This window comes from Salmo salar, chromosome ssa18 (genome assembly GCF_905237065.1).
Source record: "Salmo salar chromosome ssa18, Ssal_v3.1, whole genome shotgun sequence".
NCBI lineage: Eukaryota > Metazoa > Chordata > Actinopteri > Salmoniformes > Salmonidae > Salmo > Salmo salar.
The window spans coordinates 59,496,542-59,513,682 of NC_059459.1; the positions used below are offsets into that span (position 1 = coordinate 59,496,542).

The following is a 17,141-nucleotide window of genomic DNA, read 5'->3' on the forward strand; positions in this document are numbered from 1 at the left end:
CGGGAGCACTGGTTGGTCGGGCCAATTGAGGTAGTATGTACATGAATGTATAGTTAAAGTACAGGAGGGGACTGAGCACGCACCCCTGGGGGGCTCCAGTGTTGCGGATCAGCATGGCAGATGTGTTGCTACCTACCCTCACCACCTGGGGGCGGCCCGTCAGGAAGTCCAGGATCCAGTTGCAGAGGGAGGTGTTTAGTCCCAGGATCCTTAGCTTAGTGATGAGCTTTGAGGTGTTGAACGCTGAGCTGTAGTCAATTAATAGCATTCTCACATAGGTGTTCCTTTTGTCCAGGTGGGAAAGGGCAGTGTGGAGTGCAATAGAGATTGCATCATCTGTGGATCTGTTTGGGCGGTATGCAAATTAGGGTGGGCCTAGGGTTTCTGGGATAATGGTGTTGATGTGAGCCATTACCAGCCTTTCAAAGCACTTCATGGCTATGGACGTGAGTGCTACAGGTCTGTAGTCATTTAGGCAGGTTGCCTTCATGTTCTTGGGCTCAGGGACTATGGTGGTCTGCTTGAAAGATGTTGGTATTACAGACTCAATCAGGGACATGCTGAAAATGTCAGTGAATACACCTGCCAGTTGGTCAGCACATGCCCGGAGCACACGTCCTGGTAATCCGTCTGGCCCCGCAGCCTTGTGAATGTTGACCTGTTTAAAGGTCTTACTCACCTCGGCCATGGAGAGCGTGATCACACACTCGTCCGGAACAGCTGAAGCTCTCATACATGCCTCAGTGTTGCTTGCCTCGAAGCGAGCATAGAAGGGATTTAGCTCGTCTGGTAGGCTCGTGTCACTGGGCAGCTCGCAGCTGTGCTTCCCTTTGTAGTCTGTAATAGTTTGCAAGCCCTGCCACATAAGACGAGTGTCGGAGCCGGTGTAGTATGATTCAATCTTATGCCTGTATTGACGCTTTGCCTGTTTGATGGTTCATCGCAGGGCATAGCAGGATTTCTTATAAGCTTCCGGGTTAGAGTCCCGCACCTTGAAACCTCTACCCTTTAGCTCAGTGCGAATGTTGCCTGTAATCCATGGCTTCTGGTTGGGGTATGTACGTACAGTCACTGTGGGGACGACGTCCTCGATGCACTTTTTATTGATAAAGCCAGTGACTGATGTGGTGTACTCCTCAATGCCACCAGAAGAATCCCGGAACATGTTCCAGTCTGTGATAGCAAAACAGTCCTGTAGTTTAGCATCTGCTTCATCTGACCACTTTTTTGGTCACTCGGACAGAGCTCCAGTTCCTCTGTGGAGATGGGAGAACCTTCCAGAAGGACAACCATCTCTGCAGCACTCCACCAATCTGGCCTTAATGGTAGAGTGGCCAGACGGAAACCACTCCTGAGTAAAAGGCATATGACAGCCCTAAGTTTGCCAAAGGCACCTAAAGGACTCTCAGACCATGAGAAACAAGATTCTCTGGTTGGATGAAACCAAGATTGAACTCTTTGGCATGAATGCCCAGCGTCACGTCTGGAGGACATCTGGCTCCATCCCCTAAGGTGAAGCATGGTGGTGGCAGCATCATGCTGTGGGGTGGTTTTTCAGTGGCAGGGACTGGGAGACTAGTGAGGATCAATGGAAAGATGATCTGAGCAAATTACAGAGATCATTGATGAAAACCTGGTCCAGAGCGCTCAGGACCTCAGAATGGGGCAAAGCTTCACCTTCCAACAGGACAACGACCCTAAGCACACTGCCAAGACAACGCAGAAGAGGCTTCGGGACAAGTCTCTGAATGTCCTTGAGTTGCCCAGCCAGACCCCAGACTTGAACCTGATCTAACATCTCTGAAGAAACCTGAAAATAGCTGTGCAGTGACGCTCCCCATCCAACCTGACAGAGCTTGAGAGGATCTGCAGAGAAGAATGGGAGAAGCTCCCCAAATACAGGTGTGCCAAGCTTGTAGTGTCATACCCAAGAAGACCCGAGGCTGTAATCTCTGCCAAAGGTGCTTCAACAAAGTACTGAGTAAAGGGTCTGAATACATATGTAAATGTGATATTTCTGTTTTTATTTTTAATACATTTGCAAAAATGTCTAAAAACCTGTTTTAACTTCGTCATTATGTGGTATTGGGTGTAGATTGATGAGGGAAAAAAAACATTTAATCCATTTTAAAATAAGGCTGTAACATAACAAAATCTGGAAAAAGTCAAGCGTTCTGAATACTTTCCTTTTAGATGAGTAATGCCTGGGATGCTTAACAAACACATTCCCATCCTGATTCTGACCTTTGATCAATAGCTGTATTCCCACAGAGCAGAGTGAAACAGATTATTATTTATTGGACCATAATAATAGTAACAACATTGATAATGTCATTGATAATGATTCGTCAAGATTAAACCCCAGTTAATTCAATAAATTAGAAAGTGTGTTACCCAATGTTAGCTTTTTATGTACATATCATCAAAAAGTAGGCCAGTGCCACCAACATTTAAGACTGGTTTGGTGGGGCTCTGACAGTGTCACAAGCGTGAGGTAGAGCTGCAGCCAGATGTTAACAGACATGGAGTCCCTCCCAGTGGCCCTTGTCAGACTTGTTCAGTTGTACATGAGAAACAATGCACAATTGAAGGAAGCAGGTTCTAACATCCTGTTTAGGGAAGGCCAGAGCCTTGACTTTGGAATGGAGCAAAATAATAAACCTCACAGGTAAAGCTCAAAGTTAATCTGATCGTGTTTTGTCGGCTATGCACCTTTTAAAGGCAATGTTCCTGCCTTCGCGGAGACCATATTCATGGTAAACACTGCATATGTCGGTGCATAGCTGCAAAGCCCAATTGGATTGAATCCTGGCCCTACACTTTTTAAAGTGAGGATTCACTCTGATATGATATCATTTGTTTACATTTTCTAAAATTGTTAGAATTCCACAGTGCACTGTGTGTACACTTCTTTTTACATGATTTTCATGAACGTGCAAGTAACGACTATTGCATCAAATCCTCTAGCAAGCACATATCTGGATTTAGAATGCTAATTCAATAGATCTATCCAGAGGTTTTTTAGATTGGTTTTTCAATACGATATGGGCTCACATTCTTCATACGGGGGAAGTGAATGTCTGCAACCTCAATACTATAACAACAACATTCTCAAGCAACCAGTGTAAGGTCATCTGGGTGTGTGACACTCGTATGAAAACAAAGAAGAATGGAAGACGTCATCAATAGCATTCTAGCTGCTTCACACTCATCCGCTTCATTCATTTTCTTCCACAATGAGCTGACTTCACCAATCCCATAGAAAAAAAGCAATAATGAGCGTATTTGAATACAGTTGAAGTCGGAAGTTTACATACAAATCAGATCAAAGTTTATTTGTCACATGCGCCGAATACAACAGGTGTAGACCTTACAGTGAAATGCTTACTTACAGGCTCTAACCAATAGTGCAAAAACGGTGTTAGGTGAACAATAGGTAAGTAAAGAAATAAAACAACAGTAAAAAGACAGGCTATATACAGTAGCGAGGCTATAAAAGTAGCGAGGCTACATACAGACACCGGTTAGTCAGGCTGATTGAGGTACTATGTACATGTAGATATGGTTAAAGTGACTATGCATATATGATGAACAGAGAGTAGCAATAGCGTAAAAGAGGGGTTGGTGGGTGGTGGGTGGCAGGACACAATGCAGATAGCCCGGTTAGCCAATGTGCGGCAGCACTGGTTGGTCAGCCCAATTGAGGTAGTATGTACATGAATGTATACTTAAAGTGACTATGCATATATGATAAACAGAGAGTAGCAGCAGCGTAAAAAGAGGGTTTGGGTGGGCACACAATGCAAACAGTCCGGGTAGCCATTTGATTACCTGTTCAGGAGTCTTATGGCTTGGGGGTAAAAACTGTTGAGAAGCCTTTTTTGTCCTAGACTTGGCACTCCGGTACCGCCTGCCATGCGGTAGTAGAGAGAACAGTCTATGACTGGGGTCTTTGACAATATTTAGGGCACCTCCTGGTGTAGAGCTTCTGGATGCCAGGCAGCTTAGCCCCAGTGATGTACTGGGCCGTACGCACTACCCTCAGTAGTGCCTTGCGGTCAGAGGCTGAGAAATTGCCGTACCAGTCAGGATGCAACCAGTCAGTATGCTCTCGATGTTGCAGCTGTAGAACCTTTTGAGGATCTCAGGACCCATGCCAAAGCCTTTTTAGTTTCCTGAGGGGGAATAGGCTTTGTCGTGCCCTCTTCACGACTGTCTTGGTGTGTTTGGACCATTCTAGTTTATTGTTGATGTGGACACCGAGGAACTTGACGCTCTCAACCTGCTCCACTACAGCCCCGTCGATGAGAATGGGGCATGCTCGGTCCTCCTTTTCCTGTAGTCCACAATCATCTCCTTTGTCTTGATCACGTTGAGGGAGAGGTTGTTGTCCTTGCACCACACGGTCAGGTCTCTGACCTCCTCCCTATAGGCTGTCTCATCATTGTCGGTGATCAGGCCTACCACTGTTGTGTCGTCTGCAAACTTAATGATGGTGTTGGAGTCGTGCCTGGCCATGCAGTCGTGGGTGAACAGGGAGTACAGGAGAGGACTGAGCACGCACCCCTGTGGAGCTCCAATATTGAGGATCAGCGTGGCGGATGTGTTGCTACCTACCCTCACCACCTGGGGGTGTCCCGTCAGGAAGTCCAGGATCCAGTTGCAGAGGGAGGTGTTTAGTCCCAGGATCCTTAGCTTAGTGATGAGCTTTGAGGCTACTATGGTGTTGAACGCTGAGCTGTAGTCAATTAATAGCATTCTCACATAAGTGTTCCTTTTGTCCAGGTGGGAAAGGGCAGTGTGGAGTGCAATAGAGATTGCATCATCTGTGGATCTGTTTGGGCGGTATGCAAATTTGAGTGGGTCTAGGGTTTCTGGGATAATGGTGTTGATGTGAACCATTACCAACCTTTCAAAGCACTTCATGGCTACGGATGTGAGTGCTACGGGTCTGTAGTCATTTAGGGAGGTTGCCTTTGTGTTCTTGGGAACAGGGACTATGGTGGTCTGCTTGAAAGATGTTGGTATTACAGACTCAATCAGGGACATGTTGAAAATGTCAGTGAAGGCACCTGCCAGTTGGTCAGCACATGCCCGGAGCACACGTCCTGGTAATCCGTCTGGGCCCGCAGCCTTGTGTATGTTGACCTGTTTAAAGGTCTTACTCACGTCGGCTACGGAGAGCGTGGTCACACAGTTGAAACAGCTGATGCTCTCATGCATGCCTCAGTGTTGCTTGCCTCGAAGCGAGCATAGAAGTGATTTAGCTCGTCTGGTAGGCTCGTGTCACTGGGCAACTCGCAGCTGTGCTTCCCTTTGTAGTCTGTAATAGTTTGCAAGCCCTGTCACATAAGACGAGTGTCGGAGCCGGTGTAGTATGATTCAATCTTATCCCTGTATTGACGCTTTGCCTGTTTGATGGTTAATCGCAGGGCATAGCAGGATTTCTTATAAGCTTCCGGGTTAGAGTCCCGCACCTTGAAACCTCTACCCTTTAGCTCAGTGCGAATGTTGCCTGTAATCCATGGCTTCTGGTTGGGGTATGTACGTACAGTCACTGTGGGGACGACGTCCTCGATGCACTTTTTATTGATAAAGCCAGTGACTGATGTGGTGTACTCCTCAATGCCATCGGAAGAATCCCAGAACATGTTGCAGTCTGTGATAGCAAAACAGTCCTGTAGTTTAGCATCTGCTTTATATGGCCACTTTTTTACAGACCGAGTCACTGGTGCTTCCTGCTTTAATATTTGCTTGTGAGCAGGAATCAGGAGGATAGAGTTGTGGTCGGATTTACCAAATGGAGGGCGAGGGAGAGCTTTGTGCGCGTCTCTGTGTGTGGAGTACAGGTGATCTAGAGTTATTTTCCCTCTGGTTGCACATTTAACATGTTGATAGAAATTTGGTAGAACTGATTTAAGTTTCCCTGCATTAAAGTCTCCGGCCACTAGGAGCGCCACCTCTGGGTGAGTGGTTTCCTGTTTGCTTATTTCCTTATACAGCTGACTGAGTGCGGTCTTAGTGCCAGCATCTGTCTGTGGTGGTAAATAAACAGCCACAAAAAGTATAGCTGAAACCACTCTAGGCAAGTAGTGTGGCCTGCAATTTATCACAATAAACTCTACTTCAGGCGAGCAAAATCTAGAGACTCACAGTTAAGAGGCTCACAGTTAACTGTTCATTAAAAGAAACTGTAACAAAGATGATGGGGTGTGCCTTTCACCATCTCAGTAGAGTTTGGTGCCAAGTCTTTACAAATGGTCCTAGTTATATTAAAACAGTCAAACGAGAGTTGCAACTGACCACTATATTGGTTTTAGTGAGCACGGTTCACATAAGAAGTGTAACAATTATTTGTCACCTTGAATGAGTTCCTTTGAAAATGTGGGTGTCTCAAAGGTACGCTGAACATGCAGTTCAGTTTGAGGCAAAACTATTTTCCTGAAAGCCCATTCTGAACTGATAGGCCTTACAGATGTAGTAAATTGGTGGAAATTGTGGAAATTACAAACTTTAGAAGCCTTCTAAAACTCAAATACACTACAAGTTTGCATTTCCTGCTTTGCAGGAAAATTCTCAGCAACAAAAGAGTGATCAAATTAAGATCCTACATCTGTACATGTTGTTTTGGGTCATACACAGCCCAGCCTAGTCTGAGACACTTACTAGATTCCTTCACACCGGTCACGCCACACCTGCAACGTGCGGGCAGGAAAAAATAAGTGACAGGAGTTGGCGATGAAGTGCAAACACATCTTAGGGGCCGAGTTCCTGTCCAAGCTGGGACATGTGAAAGACTTCTCCCACTGGCCGAAGCAGCCTCCCCATACCCTTTGGCCTCAAGGGAAGCTGGTCTACTTCCTCCCATTTTTTTTATCAAAGAATGTGCCAATAAGCAGCAATCGGCAAGAATGTGAACAACTTTTCCAGTGGTTGGTAGCAGTGGCTCACACAGCTCTGCAGACCCCTAAAAAGGACCCAGGACGGGAGCGCTCAGTTGAACCACCATGAAGACTGTTAGGATAGCCCTTCTCATCCTCCTCCTAACCCCACTCAAGCTCCTCACTACAGGTAAGCATGGATATTTAGATCTGCTTTTGGGAGTAAAAAATTACTACAAACATAGTACGTGGTAAAAAAGGATCTATTGTCACATATGCAGAAATGTTTATTTTTATTTTATTCAGTCAGTAATGGATTTAAAAAGTTGTAGTCAGGAAAAATGTATACTTAAAAAATAGACAACATGACTTACCAGTAGTTGAAGTTTATTGTGTTTTATGTTATTTTGTCTTGATAAGTAGAATAATTGTTTTAATTGGCTGTAGTATTTACTTACCATCTTAATCAGACTTGGTTTGCAACAAAAAATCTTGTATATCGACATTTGGATCATGAATTATGTTATAGTATGACATGAGATAAGAGCAGCGTTGTTTTTTATTGTTGTTGATTTGAATCTTGTGTAGTGTCCCAAAATAATGTATATTATCCTGGTCAGCCTCATGTGGAGGTAGGTACAGCCACAAACCTTAATAAGGTGCAATTCATATTTATAAAGTAGTATACAATTTCTGAACACTTTGTGTTAAGTTGCGTCAAGTGTTACCAGGATAACTCTGAAACCTCCCCATGGTGCAAGTCACCCAAGAGGGACACATGGACATGAATGTTGACAGGGAGGCCAACCAAAGTTATTGGCAGGACCTAAATTATTCCTATTTTATTAAAGGTCTATTGAAAGACAAAATGCACACCTAAAATAGTCTTTATTAGGTGTGTATGAGGAACCCTGTTCATCACCTTGTGTTCACTTTACACCTTTTTTCAAGTCGACTTTATTTCAAGTCAACTTATGATCAACTTTAGCCATCTTTGGCGATCTATTTGAGGGACGTAATGCATTGGACAACACGGATAACAAAGACAAAACATCTAGGAATAAAACCATGTCCAGGCCCAAGACAAATTAATGTGGTTACTTGGGCTGGTGGGAAAAAAAGAGGGAGTCTCCAGATTGTTTGTTTTGATTGGAGCATGGGCACGGATCCAAGAGGATCGTTAACCGTCATGTGCTGCCCAGAGAGGTGATTGGAACTGCAGATAGACAGTGGGAACCAAACTGCCCCTTCTCTCACAGGAGGAGAGATTATTGTCCTGAGTCCCTTTCGAAGTGAAATGGTCCAATCGGCAGCAAATCTCCTTCCAGTATGAATCTAACATCTGCAGGAAACACCAAACCAAACGTCACTGCAGTGCAAGCCTCTCTAGAGTGGTGAGAGAAATGGCAGTTTTCTCCCTTGTAAATATGTCCCACCATACTATACAGAAAACTAAATTGATAAAGGGTGAAATGCAAGTGTATTTAGCCTACCATGTAGGCTTATTGATTGCGCTTTCCATTTGCCTGTATCATGGAAATAGATTATTACTGTTGCCATAAGGTACATTACTTATTATGAAAGGGTGGTGGCAGGGGTGAATCTGCCAACACTGCCGATGAGGAGAGGTCTCTGTACAAGACAAAATGCAGCTATAGCAGAGGAAAAAGAGGCAAAAGCAGGGGTCAAGTATTGGGTTATGTGCTCAAAAGTCAGTGTGAAACATCAGGCATGAAGACAGTCGAGCTGAAGCCCCTTTCTGACGGGGGAGAAGACAGGAAACCCTGCCTGGCCCTTTGGCTGTTCGAGCCAGTAGGGGCCAGGGGACAACAATACTCTGTCTGGAACAGGATGCAGCTTTTCACAGGTCTGGGCCTGAAGCAGAGGATATCCACCTCAAAGTGTCACAGACGGGACGGCTTTCTCAAGGGTGCATCGTCAAAATCGGACTATTTAAAATTAAAATAAATAGATGCCAGACAGTGGTCTTTCAAACCATGCCAAACAGGAACAACACAATTGTCAAACCTTTGAATCTAAAAGGGACCATTATTTCTGAGGAAATGTTTTAGCAACCAAGATAGAAATGGTGACTTTCGATCTGTCATAATGTGACCTCTTTGGAGTGCTCACATCCTCTAGATTGCTTTAGGATTTAGAGCCGCACTTTACCGAGAATTAGTCTGCAGGTGAAGCTTATTGCAAATGTGGTACAATTACAGGTTCTCTTAACAGGAAGTATTAGCCAACAATATATTACATTCAGTCTCGAAAACGTAAACAACTTACTAAATCATGAAGTCATTTTTTGCCTGTTTGTCATTCGGTATGGCTATGGTGTTGCCACAGAAGTTAAGTATTGTTAAAAAAAGATCAAAAGCCCCAATAGCAGAACCAGCAGCAGGGCAACCTAATCAGACTTGGTTCCCACTGCCATAAAACCAAGTTCCACGTAGGTACATTATGAGGTTTTGAGGTAATATTTCAAGAGATGAACAATAGGCAGATGCATAGACAGTGATAGTAAAACATTTTTTAAATCTGGTTGCATTTTTAAGTCTAAGATTTTCTCATCACCGATGACTCCTGCTGCTACTTTTTGATGATTTGCATCTTATTTTACACTACTGAGTTAGAATATCTTTGATCTGTCATTATAGCAACTGAGACACCCAATACAAGTGTTCCTTCTGTCATTACATCTGTCCGTACAACCGATGCTGCTGCCACCGCTGCTGTGACCACACGCAGTAAGTAAAAGAAAACATATCAAAACATGGTTTCAGATTCAAACAGCTGTATTCATCTCTTGTTCAAATAACTGTCAAACCCTTAGGACATTGTAACCTTAGAACGGGTTCCTCTTTAGAGAGAGGTACAGCATGCTGGTTTAGAAACTCTGCTCTTAGACTTATTTTACATTCCAGGGACAGAGACCAAATCTGCCACAGTAACTGCCACAGTAACTGCCACGGAAAAACCAGCATCAACAACATCCCATCTCTCAGTGCGTTCCACATCTCTACGTGCTAAGGATGATGGTATTTCATTTAAATTGGCCATTTAAGTTTCATTTGAAAAAAATACTGACTACAGTCTGCTCTGTGAGATATTAGGTTGCTTCTTGTGTAAATATTTTCCGTCTGGATTTTAATGATTTGTATGCATGGCTGTTGGAATAACCAAATGATAATAACCAGAGGCTGACCATATATCAAGGATCTCAGAGTGCTGATTTAGGATCAGTCTTGCCTTTTAGATCACAATGAATAAGATTACATGAACAGGAGGGACCTGATCCTAGATCAGCACTCCTACTAAGATGATTGATACATACTGCCCCAGATCTTAAATGTTAGAAATGCTCTAAATGAGTGCATTCTTCCCCCTTAACAGAAAAAGTGGCAGAGACCCAGGCCACAACAACTGTTCCCACGAGTGACCCACTCAAAGATGTGACCACAGTTCAGCCTATATCAAAGACTCACTTACAAGGTAAGAGGAAGTTGTTACCCTCTCTCAAATTACAATAGAGATAAGATAGATGATAGCAAGCAAAGCATTGGGTTAAAGATACCTTCTGCTCTGTAACGAGAAATAGCCTACTGATTACAGTAAAGCTAAAATTGTCATTCTTCAGGTATTCAGACAACCACACAGAGCCATGGTTTTCCTTCACCAGGATCCTTGACCACCTCCAGACCAGAAGAGAAAGGTACCGTTTACTGTCAATCTGATTTATTCACTTATGTTCCATCAAATAACCCACTAAACCAATAACTTGGGACTGGATGAGACCGTAACTTAAAGGGGAATTTCAGGATTTTACAACTCAACGTTAGATGGTTCCTTACCCTGGAAGTAGTCTATATGGGCCAGGAAGACTGTAATCCATGGTTGGGTTTTCTCTTAACAACCACTAAAAACTTCAGCGAACTCTAGCCACCGCTAGCTAACAATCAATGGAAGTGACTTTACTATACTCATTCTAATAAATAAATATGACAAAGCCAGCTTGTGTAGATATTACATAATTTCGGATAGCCTTCATTTCTTAACATTTACATTTACGTCATTTAGCAGACGCTCTTATCCAGAGCGACTTACAAATTGGTGCATTTGCCTTATGATATCCAGTGGAACAACCACTTTACAATAGTACATCTATATCTTTTTTTTGGGGGGGGTTAGAAGGATTACTTTATCCTATCCCAGGTATTCCTTAAAGAGGTGGGGATTCAGGTGTCTGAAACCCCACCTCTTTAAGGAATACCTGGGATAGGATAAAGTAATCTTTCTAACCCCCCCCCCAAAAAAATACAAAAAAAAATAATACAAAATTAAAATTAAAAAAATATATATAGATGTACTATTGTAAAGGGGTTGTTCCATTGGATATCATAAGGTGAATGCACCAATTTGTAAGTCGCTCTGGATACATCAAATACTTGATGTATTTTTATTTTCTATTTTACCTTTATTTAACTAGGCAAATCAGTTAAGAACAAATTCTTATTTTCAATGACGGCCTAGGAACAGTGGGTTAACTGCCTTGTTCAGGTATTATCCTCACGACCCAATAACAATGGTTTGCCAATAATGTTTTCTTCAGTTTCAGGTGGTGGAATTACAGGTAAGTCTAAAGCAGTATCACTGTCCCTCAATTAGGGTTGCAAAGCGAGGGTATATTACTGGACATTTTGAAGTTTACAGGTAAACTACAAGAATTTGGGTAACTTTCAAGGATTTTATATAATTTATCACAAGACATCTAGTGGCCCTTCCGGGTACTTCAGATGATCATAGGTGTCAGTAATTATCTCTGGCCCTCTGTGCCCTTAAAACATTTTAAATAATCAAATAAGATTAACATTATCCTAAATATAAACCATTAACTTAATGAATACCATTGGTGTTTAATATGTTCAGCATGAATATCCTTTATATATTTTTTTACACACTTATTTTTGTTACTAGGTGAATGTCCTTTTTGTAAATGTTTTGGCGCCAAACTGTTGGCAGCTGTGAAAAAAGACAGTTGTTGGGACAGTTGCAGAGTTAATTGAAAATAATACCATTGCTGATTAGATACTTTTTTTTAGGCTATTTTGTCTTGAAACATATGCTCTCTCTCTCTCTAGCTCCTTCTCTTTCTCTCTCTCTCTCTATATATATATATATAGTATTCATTATTGGCGAGATTCCCAAAGGCTGGAGCGTCGGCCTTCTCGCCCACTCCAATTTCGCTCCAGTAGTGCTAACTTAATGAGCTCAGGGCATGCCCGGCCCAGCATGCATTTGATGTCTACTTGTGTGCTGCTATAGCCCCTTGCTTTAGTTACTGTCATGGTGTTCGCTAACTATTTTCATAAAGAAACTAATAAAACACAGGTGCTAAATCAAGAAAAGCTGTCATCAAGGCAATGGGTGGCTACTTTGAAGAATCTAAAAAATAAAATATATTTTGATTTGTTTAACACTTTTTTGGTTACTACATGATTCCATATGTGTTATTTCATAGTGTGGATGTCTTCACTATTATTCTACAGAACATAGGAAAAAAATTGGAAAAAACATTGAATGAGTAGGTGTGTCCAAACTGTTGACTGGTATTCATTATTAGACCTGTGTCCATATTTTCTATGAATTTCTAGTGGATGTTTTAAGAGAACAATGCCTATTTAATGAAAAGAGCATCTAACCAACAATGGCATTATTTTCATTTGTAATAAGGAATACTATATATCAATACAATTTCTGAAAGTTATTCAAGTATAAATCATCAAAGTTACCATAGATTGCCATAAATTACCTATTAATTACCCAAATTACTGAATATTCTGGTAACTTTGCTAAATGACTATTAGCTTTGCAACCCTACCCTCAATGCACTTATTTGTCCACTACCTGAAAATGAACAGGATGGTATAATGATCAAAATTACAATGTTTCCAGGTCAGGAAGAAGACAAGAACAATAGGAATGCGGGTCAAGATGCCAGTCGGTCCTCTACTATCACCATCTGTATATAAATGAACTCACACTGACACAAATTTACCTTGCACTGAAAAACACACACAGTCAGCAAAACAAACAGAACATTTTAAATAGACACATTATCCAGATGGCAAGTTCCAAATTATGGAACTAGCATCTCCTTCTCGTGGTTATTGAAAGTTCATAGACGTTATCATAGAATTTACTACATAAAACACACTACAGAGTATATTGAGTTTTACAGTATGTTATTTCTCTACTCAGGTGGTCACCATGCTGGAGATGAAGAACCGGAAACTCCTAAATCAAGTAATGTAGCAACTTTATGGGCCCATTTACCTCAACATCTATGTCAGGGGTAGGCAACCCTGTTCCTGTAGTGCCACAGGTACTGCAGGATTTGGTTCCAACTAGGCACCACACCTGACCAACTGGGCTAATTGATCAGTTCAATGAATGCCTAAATTCAAAACACCTGGTCTTCCAGGTCGTTTAAATCAAAAACATGAAGTGCCTGTGGCACTCCATGACCAGGGTTGCCTATTCCCGATCTATGTTCTACCAATAACACACCCACCAGAGGGTGCACACACTTCACATTTGACTGGGTTGTCAGTGTGTGTGTGTGTGTGTGTGTGTGTGTGTGTGTGTGTGTGTGTGTGTGTGTGTGTGTGTGTGTGTGTGTGTGTGTGTGTGTGTGTGTGTGTGTGTGTGTGTGTGTGTGCGTGCGTGCGTGCGTGTGTGTGTACAAAGTCATTAGTCAGGCCATGTTCAATTACAACTCATCATAAATTGGCTACATGATACATTGTTGGAACAATGGTACTAATCCAACTTCTCATAGTATGTGAAAAACAACAGTTTTGTCTGCCACACTAAAGAAGGATTTGCTTCCTCTTTGTCTCCAGATAAGAAGATGCTGTGGATTCTTTTGCCAGTCTTGGGAGTTGTGGTGGCTGCTGTCATCTTCATTTTCAAATTTAAATGCATGAAGGTCCACGATCACACAGGTATTACTTAATTACTGAATTAGATGTGACTCTGCACAGCACTATGTCTACATACACAGAAGTCTAAGGACGTTACAAACTAAGTGTCACACTTTTTTTTTTGTCCCTCAACAGAGGCAATTGATAATGGAACAGAAAAGTAAGTATAGTCTTTGGACTGTAGACGAAGATACCATTTAGACAGTACCCCATTTGAACAGTTCAAATATACCATAATCTTTTAAAGAAAAATACTATATTTCACTCCCAATATGCTCTGCTCACTCCTCTTTGCAGTGCCTCTTTCCAGAGCAGGTCGGACAGCACCAAAGATGGTGTCATGCTTCTCGGGGTGAAGTCCTCAGGTGGTACGTTTAAACTGTTTACTTACTAGCAAGTTAGCATTGTCAATTGCTGTTATATATTTCACATGGTCCTCTTCAGCACAGTTCCTGCAGCTATGGTGGATGCTTAACCAGACCAGTGCAGTTTGGCTCGGCTCAGTAGTGTGAAAAGATTCAACCAAGCAATTAGTCCAAGCAGTTCCCATGATTCCTACCCTTCAAGTAATCGAAAGACAAGGAGGAAAGCTTCAATCAAATGATCAAAGTTCAAGAGAAACATGCATACTAGTAGTCTTCTACTTAACTTTTCCAAGTTCTCTGTCCTTTCCCCATCCCTTTACATTACAACTTTGTTTTATCTGGCGTGGACATGCAATTATTCCCGGGAAGCTGGGAGCCTTTAATATTTCATTGTGCATGTTCAGTAATGGGCTTGGCCTGGGGAGAGCAGGGGAAGGTGTTTCCTGTGATTTTTCGCCCCTCCCTTGAAAGACCAGCAGGGGATGAAAGATACAGGCTTCCTCACACAAACACATATTATTTTGGACAGCCCCTATTGTGTGGCTCCCTGGGCCGGCAAATGTTTTATTTTAATTTTTTTTGTCAATGTCAATGTTTGCCGGTCAGACCCTGTGTGTAAAGTTCTTCTGCAATTGTGTGATCAAATTAAGATTCTACATCTGTAGGTCTACCCTCCAAATGGGAATTGGGCATAAAAATCCCCACCTTCCTCTCTTTTCACTGTTTTTATTTCTTTTTATTTTATTTCACCTTTATTTAACCAGGTAGGCCAGTTGAGAACAAGTTCTCATTTACAACTGCGACCTGGCCAAGATAAAGCAAAGCAGTGCAACAAAAAAACAACAACACAGAGTTACACGTGGGATAAACAAAAGTACAGTCAATAACACAATAGAAAAATCTATATACAGTGTGTGCAAATGGAGTGTAATCAGAGCCTTGAGCTGTTGGCTAGTAGCTGAAGGGGGAAATGGTGTCAGCGGTCAGGAATTTTGCTGAGAGAGAAAGTGTTAGTTAGGGTTTTGAATAACTGACTGCTATTGTCACAATTTAGGATTTCTTTCAATTTCCTTTTCAATAAGCCTACACTTTATTACATCAAGTTGTTTTAAAGCTGTTTGGGAGATTTGGATGTTGCAGTCTCTGAGAGATTTATGATGAAATAAAATGTATAAGAGGCTTCTTTGACTAAATCACTTTGGATAAAGACATCTGTCAAAATGACCATGTGGGCCACTGTCATTTGCGCAACACAGTGCAATTAACCCCTAGGTCTAGGGCTATTGTCCCACTTTCAGCCGACACAGCCCAAACTCAGATATCTGGACAATAATACAATACTGACCTCTACTGTTCTATTGAGTAACCACAAAGTAAACACACCAGGGGTGATTTCAACAGGAGGCAACGTTATGTAACATTCAGATAGAAATATGCTATGTAGAATAAGGAATCACGTCAGCTCTATTCATGGCATTTCTATGTGCAACGTTCGACAACGTTTGGCTACTGAAATTCCTGTTGTAATGGGAGGGATGTTATAAGGAGCGGTCTCAGTTATACAACCACACCTCTCAAATACTGTATGATCCTGGGTTGGGGTTTTATAATACATAACCAGTTTGTTAATTTTGAACTCTCCCTTTCAGCTGCTGCACGATAAAAAGGAGGGCGTCCCATTCTACAGTATATGACCAATAGCTCTCACAACCCAAAAAATGGTCAAGACCTTCAACTATCTAAAAATGCTGGACAATCAAATATGGCGTATAAGAATCCCAAAAGCTAAGTGGGCACATTCTTATACTGTATAGTGTGGAAAGAAGATTGGTGTGGAGTATTGTAGGATATGGGACTCTTAACTGAACATGTGTCTGTTAAAAAATGTTCACTAAGATACTGTATATCATTTCAAAAATATGTACTTCACTGTTTTTTGTATTCTTATTTTGATGGTAATTTAGCCAAGGAGGAACTGCGATCTCAATTTAATCAAGACTAACATCCAGACATTTCATTCAGGAAAACAATGCAAGATTTTGAATGAATATAAATAAATTAACCCAAAAGCTCATTGTCTGGGTGCAAGAGGATTGTTTGTCTCATCCCTGTATTTAAGATACTGGTTTTGATTTTATATCACACAAACATGTATGAAATCCAAATGCATTGAACCTGAATTCAGCACACAATTCCTTGGTTCAAACCAGTTAGTGACCAGTACACATTATTAAGTGTTTGTATGCTTTAAATCTGTTGTAATAAATGATTTAGCTTTCAGTGTAAATGCCAGGATTGTAAAGATTAGCTATATTGCCGGTATGTTTCCTGCTTTTCAACCAGTTTTTGTGTATATTAGAGCAAACAATAAGACTTCCCACTGGTCAAAGATGATTTGAATTTCTCAAATAAAGAAGAACGTTATTTGACTGATCGGCATTGGTTGAATATTTGTTGTTTTGCACCTGTACATGCTCACGAAAGTTTATGTTGATTTTGGATGTTGATTTCACCTGGCTACACACCATATCTTTAATGTGCTGAATTATGTAACGCAACCATACAAAAGGCTATGGAGAATAAACTATTCAGTATAGGAGAGCTGTAGCTCCGCCCACCGGTTATGTGGAGTAGAGCATGCTGGGCGATCTCCAAGTGATTAGTTCAAGCCATCTATTGTTTTTTCCTTTAGTTAGCATTATTTGTTTTACCAAGGCCAGTGTGTGTCCTTCAGAAATATGAGTACATATTTCTTACTCTTCATGTGTTAATGTTGTGGACGTACTCGCTGACAATTATGTAGTTTATCTTTGTTATGCTAATTTACGTTTTTGCCACAAAGCTAGCAAATGCAAGCTTGCTAGCTCGGTTGTTTTTGTCATCTCATTTCGGACATTTGTGATTTGTAT

General features: G+C 41.6%; 1 protein-coding gene across 7 annotated transcripts; it reads left to right on the forward strand.

Annotated features, from left to right (window-relative positions):
* Nucleotides 1–6,781: 6,781 nt before the first annotated feature.
* On the forward strand, nucleotides 6,782–16,665 carry LOC106577588 (mucin-5AC). Of its 7 annotated transcripts, none has more exons than XM_014155766.2 (12): nucleotides 6,782–7,071; nucleotides 9,542–9,631; nucleotides 9,809–9,922; nucleotides 10,278–10,376; nucleotides 10,522–10,596; nucleotides 11,494–11,514; nucleotides 12,837–12,905; nucleotides 13,143–13,187; nucleotides 13,787–13,888; nucleotides 14,003–14,027; nucleotides 14,165–14,235; nucleotides 15,882–16,665. In XM_014155766.2, exons 1-12 carry the CDS (start codon nucleotides 7,008–7,010, stop codon nucleotides 15,893–15,895), a joined length of 789 nt encoding a protein of 262 aa, XP_014011241.1. In that variant the 5' UTR covers nucleotides 6,782–7,007; the 3' UTR covers nucleotides 15,896–16,665. The 7 variants fall into 7 exon arrangements, with proteins under 7 accessions (XP_014011241.1, XP_014011242.1, XP_014011243.1 ...); XM_014155767.2 differs by having other exon boundaries at nucleotides 14,165–14,232; XM_014155768.2 differs by having other exon boundaries at nucleotides 12,837–12,881.
* Nucleotides 16,666–17,141: the final 476 nt, after the last annotated feature.

Excerpts from the sequence above, each read along its gene's own strand:
- LOC106577588 (XM_014155766.2), top strand. The coding sequence starts at position 7,008 with ATGAAGACTGTTAGGATAGCCCTTCTCATCCTCCTCCTAACCCCACTC. Across the intron at positions 9,632-9,808 it reads CGCTGCTGTGACCACACGCA|GGACAGAGACCAAATCTGCC; the intron begins GTAAGTAAAAGA and ends TTTACATTCCAG. Across the intron at positions 10,597-11,493 it reads CTCCAGACCAGAAGAGAAAG|TTTCAGGTGGTGGAATTACA; the intron begins GTACCGTTTACT and ends TGTTTTCTTCAG.